This window comes from Cololabis saira, chromosome 19 (assembly GCF_033807715.1).
Source record: "Cololabis saira isolate AMF1-May2022 chromosome 19, fColSai1.1, whole genome shotgun sequence".
Classification (NCBI taxonomy): Eukaryota; Metazoa; Chordata; class Actinopteri; order Beloniformes; family Belonidae; genus Cololabis; species Cololabis saira.
The window spans coordinates 10,316,649-10,328,258 of record NC_084605.1 but is presented as its reverse complement, the minus strand read 5'-3'; the positions used below and the strand labels follow the sequence as shown (position 1 = coordinate 10,328,258).

General features: G+C 43.7%; 1 protein-coding gene across 1 annotated transcript in view; it reads right to left on the bottom strand.

The window, feature by feature from the left end:
• Nucleotides 1-1,146: 1,146 nt before the first annotated feature.
• Nucleotides 1,147-11,610, bottom strand: part of LOC133419796 (uncharacterized) — a 57,783-nt gene continuing 47,319 nt past the window's right edge. Inside the window, exons 16-18 of the mRNA XM_061709216.1 lie at nt 9,517-9,693; nt 4,793-4,969; nt 1,147-2,145 (exon numbers count right to left, since the gene is read on the bottom strand). Coding sequence (XP_061565200.1) covers nt 1,917-2,145; nt 4,793-4,969; nt 9,517-9,693 — 583 coding nt within the window. The 3' untranslated portion in view covers nt 1,147-1,916. The remainder of the gene's footprint in view (nt 2,146-4,792; nt 4,970-9,516; nt 9,694-11,610) is intronic.

Genomic DNA, 11,610 nt, shown 5'->3' with positions numbered 1-11,610 from the left:
AAGTCTAAATGTCGAGAAAGAAGTCGAAATGTCGAGAAAAAAGTCGAAATTTGAGAAAAAAGTCAAAATGTCCACAAAAAAGTCAATTTCGTGAATAAAGTCGAAATGTCGAGAAAAAAGTCGAAATTTAAGAAAAAAGCCGAAATTTAAGAAAAAAGTTGAAATCTCGAGAAAAAAGTCAAAATTTCGTCAAAAAAGTCGAAATGTCAACATTAAAAAGGAAAGGAAAAAGGAAGAAAAAAGGGGAAAAAGGAAGAAGAAAAAAGAAAAGAAAAAAAGAAGAAAAAATGGGAAAAAAAAAAGGTCAAAAATTTCTGAAAAAGCTCCAGGAGCCACTAGGGCGGCGCTAAAGAGCCGCATGCGGCTCTAGAGCCGCGGGTTGCCGACCCCTGGTCTAGGTGATGTTAATTTGCATTTTCCCTTAAATTAAATGAACACAATACATGAAATAATTCGTTTTTATATATTACCTCATATTTACTGTGTAAGTGTGGCTCCGTCTAATTTCTGGTAAAGCACACTAAGCTATATTTCCCAAGCATGTAGCTGACGCGTATTTCAATGAGACGTAACAGTTCGTGTTCTTATTTCAAAAGTTTACTGAAAAACCTTTCTTTAAATTACAAAAAACAAAAACTGTGCAATAATACAACAAAATAATATTTTCATGCAAGCACAGTCAAACCAGTGTGCTCCCTTGGTTCCATAGCTTCACAAAACAAAATACACATCATCACGTGATTTATACGTAACCAATGAGAAAGCTGCAGTCATTATTAATATTAAGCAAGCACCTTGCGGACTGATATTAAAAACGGCGTATTACTCAACATACAGTTAAATCAATGGCTCTAACATACTGTGAAGCTGACTTATACCCATCTCTGTATTCTATTACATTGATGCATTCATGTTTTAGGTTTGGGACACGGTTCTCCTTCACCAAGACAGATTCCAGCAGTACAACAACCCTGAAGCAGCACTGAACACATGGAGATTTATCCTCTGCTGAACAAGAGCAAGTTGAAAACTGAACTGGCCCTCACCTACAGCAGGGATGAGCGCTGTGGCTCTGTAGCAGCTCTTCATGGGGAATAATCTTCAGGAAACCTTCTCAGAGACTGTGGCTCTGCTTATCTGAGAGAATCAAGACCTTCCTCAGGATCATAACGGCACAGCATCGTCTTAATGCATTGGCCCTGCTCTCTATGGAGAAGAAACTTGTCAAAAAAAGTTCACGCAAAATTTATGTACAAGAAATAAAACACTGCATGTCATTATAATGTTGCTATTGTTGATTTCATTTATTGAAATACAGAAGTGATACTTTATTACATTATTTGCCTGCTTTTTGGTATATGTCTATTTTGGAGTTTGGTACACCCCCACTGGCAGCCAATGAAATACATGAATATATGAGAAGTTTGTAAAACGCTGGAAGTCAAAAACAAACTGAGCTGAAACTATGTACATCTTCATCTTCATCATCATCACGGTCCAGTCAGAGTCTGTCCACACAAACTGGTGCTGCTTCAACCTCCGTGGACCATCAGGACACGACTCATCCTCTCATCACAAACACTGTTTACACTCAAATATTCTTCACCTGTAGAGGGAAGAAGAATGAAGAGAGGAAATAAACGAGTGTTTGCAGAGACTCCCTCCATCAGCTGTGAGTCAGTGATGCAGCACATCCAGGATAAAGAGCAGCAGGACTTCAGAGGTGTTCAGAGCTGCAGTGGAGCAGCTGTGTGTCTGTACATCCTGGAAGACGTCAGCTGGAATACACCTTTATTTCTGGACACGTGAACACGAACACTGGTCTACAACAAACATCTGGAACATCTGATTGGCTGACTGCTGTCTCTGTCTTTCTGTCAAATCCTGCAGCCTGTCATCATTCTCCTCTCACAGCTTCACTGAGGAAAACAGCTGCTGGATGCAGCAGGGCCGAGTCCAAACTCCACTATCCTGATAGTCTGCAGCTTGTAGTCTGGACTCTTCACCAAATCAGACAGCTGCTTCACATCTGAATCCTGCAGGTTGTTGTAACTCAGGTCCAGAAGTTTCAGATGGGAGGGGTTGGAGTTCAGAGCTGAGACCAGAGAAGAACAGCTGACCCCTGACAAACTGCAGAACTCCAATCTGAATAAAGAATAAAAGATAGATTACAATTCAGTATCATCTTCATTATTTTACATGCTCCATATAGATGAGAATTAGAAAGGTGATGGACTTTATGAAGGCTGATGTTCATATTGATGTCACACATGTGATCTATAGTCTGCATATATTTCTCCTCAGTATTATTGACTTGATGATCAAAAGATTCCGAGTTTGTGCTGATTTCAATAAAGTCAGTGATGAGGACGACAGTCTAGACCATGTAAAGTCCAATCATGTCACGTGTTTCTGTCACAATAAAACGTCTGTTTGTAAATGATGTTTTGGACGATAAAGTTTTCATTCCTAGAAGAACTTTGTGAACAGATAAGAGTTTCAGGACAGGTGGGAGACCGTCTGTGTTTATTCAGCATTCATGAAAGACATCTCTTCTCCAGTGTTGGTATCTGGAACTTGTGCAGAAAACCTGTGTCTGATTAATACATTTGATTCATCAACAACAGATGCATGATGGTACAAAAACGTACAAATCTGAACCCTTACAGGGAAACTAGAACCAAATACTGGTCAACATATGGAAACTAATTGATGATCTAGGGTTTAATGTTGTTTTTAATGGCAGAAACAGTTTTGATAGACTTTGAATTCAAATATCTGTCTTTCTATGTAAATATTCAAGGTATAGTCTGTAATCGTATTCAAAAACATTTATTGTTATACTGGGTGAAATGGTCCTTCCATCCTGAGAGTAGCCAGTGAATAATGTGTTCAGAAAAAGGAAAGAAAAAAATCTGACCTCTCTGACAGCTTTAATCCTGTAAAAACTCTGACCAATCTGTTTTTTGCGCACCAAATGAAACGGATTGGTCAGAGGACCAGAGGCTTGGCAGGGGGGAAAGAACCAATCAGATGCCTTCATTTTAAATCTTGCCGGAAAACTTCACACACTCGAGTCACGTTTGCTGAAGAATGGTGCAGAAAATGAGAAAACGCAGCCAAAAATACCACCTGCCCAGTGTGGGGGTCCGTGGGGATGGAGGCGTCTCCATCCCGGCGAGGGCGGAGAGCGCCGGTGTGGGTGGCGGTGCGCTGCGGTGCCGTGCAGGCTCTGTTGCCACGGCTACACCGTAAGGTACACGGCGACGCGCACCATTCTGCGTTGGTGTAACGCGGAACCATGAATCAGCCTTCAGTGTGTGTGCTGTTCTGAACAATTCTCTGTTGTGTTCATTCTGCTGGGACGTCGGGTCCCTCCGCCGAGACACAACTTTTGCGGTATGCGTTCATTGTTGTGTCTAAAAATGATGCGCAGTGCCCACCCAATCAGAAACGGTACAGATATTCTGTGATATTTTTTTATATTTATAAAAAAATTTAATTATAAAAAATAAAGGATCCCCATAACTTTGATTGGGTGGGCAGGACACACGTTTGGGTGGGCACAGCCCACCCCTGCCCCCCCTAAAACCGGCTTCGCTTACAGGTGAATGAGACATGGGGTAGTTTTGTTGAAAATGTGCTGTCCAAAATGTCCTGGAAAACTCGACTCCTGCAAATGCGCGTTCCCCAAAGTTTGTGGGGGCGTGGCTTTGGACGGAGCGCTGACGGGAGGGGGAGGAGGGGGCGGGGCTTGGAGGAGGTGCGACTTTCAAATCTTGCTAGCTCTCCAACATTACAGACTATACCTTTAAATGAAGGTAAAAGTTTATTGAAGCTGAGTTTTGATGCTAAAATTTGAATTTGAATTTGTTAAAATGTTTTTTCTCATGAATGATGAATAAATGAACAATATCCATCATTTCCATGTTTTTAAGAAGACATTTCTTCATCAATCAGTACATATTTGTCTGTTTAGGAGTTTTTTCAAAAATTTTCTCTGAAAAAGTTGATTGAGTGACGACATAGTTTCAACGCAATGTGTCTGATGTTCTTGTTGGATGTTTTGTTGCCGATAAAGGACTCTCATTGTCTAGACAGCAGCTTTAAATCAGTTTTCTTACTTCAACACATATGTATTTATATTTAGTTTTACACACTGAAAATCATAAAAAGACATTTGTTGCACCTGATGTCTTGATGTCACCTGGATGAAATAATATTAACAGACATATTGAAGAATAATATTAAAAACATAGAAAAATATGTTTTTCCATGTTTAGTGTCATATTTGGTAAACCATTAAATTTCCTTTCAACAAATGAAATTTAATGGTAGTCAAAGGAAGCCAACGTTGGTTTGACTGATTTTAGCCGCAGTAAGTTATTTAGCAAATGAGCTCTAAAGCTGGATGACTACACATTCAGTCTGTCCACTATTGTCTGTCAGACTCTCTAAGTTTATTAACAGCGTCTGGATGACATTTTTGATCGTATTAGCTGTTAAGTTAATTCATGTTTCTGAAGATGTTTTATTCCAGGTTCAGACACTTCTCTGGTTCTTCATTTGTCCCTGTCTGAAACATTCAAATGTTTAGTTTTATGTAATAAATCAGAAGAGGAACTTTAAGAAGAAACAAACTGTTAGTGGACTAAAGCAGTGAAGAAGAACTCAGAGCAGTAAGATGGTCAGTGTGGATCAGTATAAGATCAGCCTGATGTCTGCAGTTTAGTGTCAACACAACTTTCACATCATATTTATCTGAACACACAACTAAAACATGGTGTCTGACCTCAGAGTCTCCAGTCTGCAGTCTGGACTCTCCAGAAATCCACACAGATGTTTCACTCCTGAATCCTGCAGGTTCTTGTTCCTGCTCAGGTCCAGAAGTTTCAGATGGGAGGGGTTGGACTTCAGAGCTGAGACCAGAGAGGAACAGCTGTCCTTTGACAAACTGCAGTCCACCAATCTGAATAAAGAATAAAGGATGTGAGCTGAAGCCACCAGGATGCAGTTTTAAACAGTCCAACAGAACCAGTGAAAAAGAGCTTCATCAATATTAATGACATCATGCTGCTGCTTCAATAAAGATGTAGTGACTTCAACACTTCAACTCTGCAGCTCCACCAGTGGATCCATCCATACAAACTCATGTTGTGCAACCAAATTATTCAAGTTTCCAAACAAACAAACAAACAAACATGTCAGGATGAATTCTGGGACAAATGTCAACTAATTCATTTTTCTTAAGAGAAAATGAAGCATTTGTTTTAATGAGAGAGACACAAAAACATGAAGAACTGATGTCTAATATTTCATGTAGTAAAACTAGTTTAAAGTTTTAAACAAGCAGATAAACAACTTGTTATTGTAACATGTTGTGTTTGAATATCTCAGTCAGTACAAATGTTAAAATCTTAGTTTGCACAGAAGCAGGGCTGGATAAGTTACCATGGAGATTTCTTGTGTGCAGCTAACCTGGTCTGGACCAGAATAACAAGCAGGACTTCTTCATCCTGCTGCTCCATCTGATCAGTCAGGTGTCACTCTGATCAATCATTCATTTCATCAATACTTATTCATCATTTCTGTGTGTGTTTGTTTCCTCATTTTCTTGATCTTCATTTTACAGATAAATTACAATTCAGCATCATCATCATTTTACATGCTCCATACAGATGAGAATTAAAAATGTAATGACTTTATGAAGGCTGATGTTCATATTGATGTCAGACATGTGATCATTCGTCTGCGTATATTTCTCTTCAGTATTATTGACTTGATGTTCAGAAAATTCTGAGTTTGTGCTGATTTCAATAAAGTCAGTGATGAGGACAACATGTAGACCATGTAAAGTCCATTAATGTCACGTGTTTCTGTCTATCTGGAACTTGTGCAGAAAAGTTTTGTCTGATTTATACATTTGATTAATCAAGAACAGATGCATGATGATATGAAAACGTACAAATCTGAACCCTTACATGGAAACTAGAACCAAATACTCGTCAAGAGGCGGTGCTTCAAGCACTAAATATTCCCCTTCGCGTATGTAGTTCGAGTATGTATACCAACAATGTCACCTGTGACCCCTGGATGACCCGGAGAAGTCGATATCTTCCGGCGTCGTCAGAGGATCAGTTCCTTTTCATCTTCTCGCGCGCAGGTTTTCTTTGGAAGCGTTCAACGAGCGGTCTCCCTAGCAGCTTCGGCCACCTCGCTGGCGGAGACAGAGGATGGCTCCATGCATGCTGTCGTGCGCTTGGCCCTAGATCGCCTGCGGCTGGACATCCCACAGCAGGCGGAGCCAGCTCCTGCAAGTGCCTTCTTAAGGCGCAGGCCGGCCTCCACAGCCTTTGCTGTTCCCCACTCGGAGGACTACCTGAAGGAGTTACAGGCCTATTGGAGAGACACTAAGGCTTGCTCCTGGCTTTCTGCTGACGGTCGAACCCTGGCAGCTATGCACAATGCAGCGACAGTTGGCCTGGATCGTATGCCGCCTGTTGAGCCCACCATCGCTTCTCTCATTGTGGCCCCTGATGAGGCTCTGAGACGGGATGCAAGGTGCCCCTGACCCCAGTGTCGGATCACGGATGACCTTCTCACACGGGCCTATGATGCTGGTGCACGTGCTGGTCGCATAGGGAACTCCCTGTCACATCTCATGCTCGCCCTCTCAGCTTCTCTGCAGGAGGGTAATATTGCTGCAGACACAGTTACGTTGTGTGATGCTTCTCTGGAAGCTTTCGGCCTTCTGTCCAGGGAAGTCGGACGGATGATGTCCATCCTGGTCCAGACTCGTCGCCAAGTCTGGCTTTCACAATCAACCCTGACAGAGGCGTCTCGGAGGACTCTCCGTGACCTCCCAGTGTAGCCGGGAGAGATGTTTGGCCCAGCGGCGCAGGAAGCGCTGGAGCAGACCATCAAGGCTGGGCAGACCAGGCAGCAGCTTGCAGGCCTTGGGCGTATGCCTCCCCCCGACAGTCCTAGAGGCTCGGCGGCTGCCTCCCGAGCCCATTTTCCACCACCAGCTCGCTCCAGTGGTTGCCGTGAGCGACCTTCTGTGCAGAGGCCAGCCTGTGACTTCTGGGACTCTGCCCGACTGCCCTCCAGGCGACCTCGAGCCCCAGATCCGGTCCGCGCCCCCCCTCCAGGAGCCGGGGGGCCAGGAACTAAGGGCCCGGGGCTGGCGGTCGGATATTCTTCCCATTAGCAGCTCGAGTACTGGGCTGCTCATGCTTCGGACCCATGGGTTGTTGCCACCTTAACCCATGGGTACAAGCTTCAGTTCCAACGCCGGCCCCCACCATCCAGGTAAGATATATATTCTTGCTATTTTTGCGATAACGCCTCTGCTGGTGTAGGCAGCATACGCGCCCCCTCCCCCCAGCATTTGCTGTTTCTGCTCCAGCTGACCGCAGCGTTCGCGCCCGGGTGGTCTGGAGTGTTGTCACAACATTGCCATGGCTGGTACAGGTGGCGTACGCGCCCCCTCCCCCCAGTGTTAGGCTTAATTGTCTGGCTACCAGTGGTGTCCACGCTCTTGGCGCCTGGTTAGGTGCATTGGTATGGTGCCACCAACATGGATGTGCTGCACTACTGTGTGTCCTGTGAGGCCCCTCTGCAGCTCAAGGCCAATGGTCTGTGGCCGATGGTGCCGAACACATCAATGTGCTGGAGCTGCGTGCAGTGCACCTGGCTCTACAGCACTTCCTGCCCTACCTGAGAGGCAGGCACGTCCTCATACGGTCAGACAACATCCACCCGGAGGTGGTGCACACCATCTGGAGCCTCTTCGGTAGAGCAGGGGTGGACCTCTTCGCCTCGGAGGTGTCCACCCACTGCCCTTTGTGGTTCTCCTTGGGAGAGATCACCAGCCCTCTAGGCCAGGATGCACTGGCTCATCCGTGGCCAGGGGGTCTCCTATATGCCTTCCCCATTTCCTCTGATTCGTCCAATACTTCAGGGAGTCCTTCGGGAGGGTCACAGAATTCTGCTGGTGGCCCCCTTCTGGACGGGAAGGACTTGGTTTCCTCTGCTGCACAGACTCTGCCGCGGTGGATTGTGGCGCCGCCCCGGCAGGAGAGATCTCCTGTCCCAGCTAGGGGGTTGGATCTGGCATCCCACCCCCAACGCCTCCAACTGTGTGTGTGGCTGCTATTGAGCAGTTGCGTGGACCCTGTCAGACGTACCATCTTGAATGCCAGAGCACCATCCACTCGGCTGCAGTACGCCAACAGGTGGAAGTTGTTTTCCGACTGGTGTAGGGGTCGAAGTGTACATTGTTCCGTGCCTACTGTCCTTGAGTTTCTGCAGTCCCTCCTCGACAAGGGCCGGTCTCCTTCTACACTGAGGGTGTATATGGCAGCTATGTCCTTTTGAACCTTTGGTACAGGCGCAGCTGAAGTGAGTGTCATGCAAGACCGCATTCCTCCTGGTCATTTGCTCTGCAAAGCGTGTCAGTGAGCTGAACGCCCTGTCTGTTAGTGACTTGTGTCTGAGGTGGAACTCTGAAGGCTCAGGGGTTACTCTGTGGCCGAACCCGGCGTTTCTCCCTAAGGTTCTGTCACGCTCTCACCTCAACCAGCCTATACGGCTTGTAAGGTTTGACCTTCCGCCAGGAGAGAGGAGGGCCGAGCTGGAACTGTTGTGCCCATTAAGGGCCCTGAAGGCCTACATTGCAGCTACCGCATGCATTCGGTGGTCGGAGCAGCTCTTCCTGTGCTATGGGGGCCCTAACAAGGGTTGTGCACTCTCTGCACAGCGTCTGTCCCACTGGGTTGTAGATGTCATCCGCCATGCGTATGGGGTAGTAACCATACCCTGCAGCCTGGTGTGAGGTGCCACTCCACCAGGAGCGTCTCCACGTCCTGGGCGCCCCTGAGAGGAGTTTCCCTGGATGATATTTGTGCCGCTGCCTCATGGGCGTTGCCGGATACTTTCTCCAGGTTCTACAGGGTGAATGTCCCCACCCACTGGGTGTGGTCCTGTTACCTGCATCAGCTGATTCCACTAACTGAGGTCTGTAATTGGAATTCCTCGTGACTTTGCTGGTATAGGTCATTCAGTGCTTGAAGCACCGCCTCTGGTGGTCAGACGGGATGAAATAGAACGAAAGTTACAAATGTAACTACGGTTCTATCAATCACGAATGACCGCCAGAGTGCTCTGTCACTCAGAATTTTCGTGTTTTTCGCGAGAAGATTCTGTAGAAGCTGATCCTCTGATGACGGCGGAAGATATCGACTTCTCCGGGTCATCCAGGGGTCACAGGTGACATTGTTGATATACATACTCAAACTGCGCATGCGCGAAGGGGAATATTCAGTAATTGAAGTACCGCGTCTGGCGGTCATTCGGGATTCATAGAACCGTAGTTACATTCGTAACTTTCATTTTATGTAATAAATCAGAAGAGGAACTTTAAGAAGAAACAGATCAGCCTGATGTCTGCAGTTTAGTGTCAACACAACTTTCCCATCATATTCATCTGAACACAACTAAAACATGGTGTCTGACCTCAGAGTCTCCAGTCTGCAGCCTGGACTCTCCAGAAATCCACACAGATGTTTCACTCCTGAATCCTGCATGTTCTTGTTCCTGCTCAGTTCCAGATGTTTCAGATGGGAAGGGTTGGACTTCAGAAATGAGACCAGAGAGGAACAGCTGATCTCTGACAAACTGCAGTTCTCCAATCTGAATAAAGAATAAAAGATGTGAGCTGAAGCCACCAGGATGCAGGTTAAAACAGTCCAACAGAACCAGTGAAAAAGAGCTTCATCAATATTAATGACATCATGCTGCTGCTTCAATAAAGACGTAGTGACTTCAGCTCTTCAACTCTGCAGCTCCACCAGTGGATACATCCATACAAATGCATGTTGTGCAACCAAATGATTCAAGGTTCCAAACAAATAAACATGTCAGGATGAATTCTGGGACAAATGTCAACTTATTAATTTTTTCTTTTTCGTTTCCTCATTTTCTTCATCATAATTTTACAGATAAATTACAATTCAGCATCATTTTACATGTTCCATATAGATGAGAATTAGAAAGGGGATGGACTTTATGAAGGCTGATGTTCATATTGATGTCACACATGTGATCAATCGTCTGCGTATATTTCTCTTCAGTATTATTTACTTGATATTCAGAAAATTCTGAGTTTGTGATGATTTCAATAAAGTCAGTGATGAGGACGACAGTCTAGACCAGGGGTCGGCAACCCAAAATCTTGAAAGAGCCGTATTGGACCAAAAACACAAAAAACAAATATGTCTGGAGCCGCAAAAAATTAAAACTCTATTATATATATATATATATATATATATATATATATATATATATATATATATATATATATATATATATAAGCCTTAAACCTGAATTATGGTTCCGTGTTAAATCGACGCAGAGCCTACGGCGTAGGGTACGCAGCGCCGCGCACCGTACGTGGCTCTACATGGCTCTGCGTTGGTGTAACGTGGAACCATAAATCAGTCTTTAGAATGAAAGCAACACATGCTGCATGTATCTATATTAGTTATAACTGGGGTAAGATTTTTTTTTATTATGCACTTCGAGAAAAAAGTCGAAATGTCAAGAAAAAAGTCGAAATGTCGAGAAAAAAGTTTAAATGTCGAGAAAAAAAGTCAAAATTTTGAGAAAAAAGTCAAAATGTGGAGATTAATGTTGGAGTACAATCTCGAGAAAAAAGTCGAAATGTCGAGAAAAAAGTTGAAATGTCGAGAAAAAAGTCAAGATTTCGAGAGAAAAGTCAAGATTTCGAGAGAAAAGTCAAGATTTCGAGAGGAAAGGAAAAAGTAAGAAAAAAAAGGGAAAAAAAGAAGAAAAAAAGAAAAAAAAGAAAAAGAGAAAAAAGAGAAAAAAGAAAAAAAAAAAAAAAAAGGAAAAAAAGGTCAAACATTTTTGAAAAAGCTCCACGGAGCCACTAGGGCGGCGCTAAAGAGCCGCATGCATCTCTAGAGCCGCAGATTGACGACCCCTGGTCTAGACCATGTAAAGTTCATTCATGTCACGTATTTTCTGTCACAATAACATGTCTGTTTGTAAATTATGTTTTTGACGATAAAGTTTGCATTCCTAGGACTTTGTGAGCAGAGAAAGAGTTTCAGGACAAGTGGGACCGTGTTTATTCAGCATTCATGAAAGACATCTCTTCTCCAGTGATGGTATCTGGAACTTGTGCAGAAAACTTTTGTCTGATTAAAAAATATTATTAATCAAGAACAGATGCATGATGGTACAAAAACGTACAAATCTGAACTCTTAGTGGGAAACTAAAACCAAATACTCGTCAAAATATGGAAACTAATTGATGCTCCAAGGTTTCATGTATTTTTTAATGGCAGAAACAGTTTTGATGGAAGTTGAATTCAAATATCTGTCTTTCTATGTAGATTTAAATGAATGTAAAAGTTTATTGGAGCTGAGTTTTGATGTAAAAATTTGAACTTGTTAAAATGTTTTCTTCCATAAATGATGAATGAATAAACAATATTCAGCATTTCCATGTTTTTAAGGGGACATTTCTTCATCAATCAGTACAAACCGAATTCCAAAAAAGTTGGGACACTGTACAAACTGTGA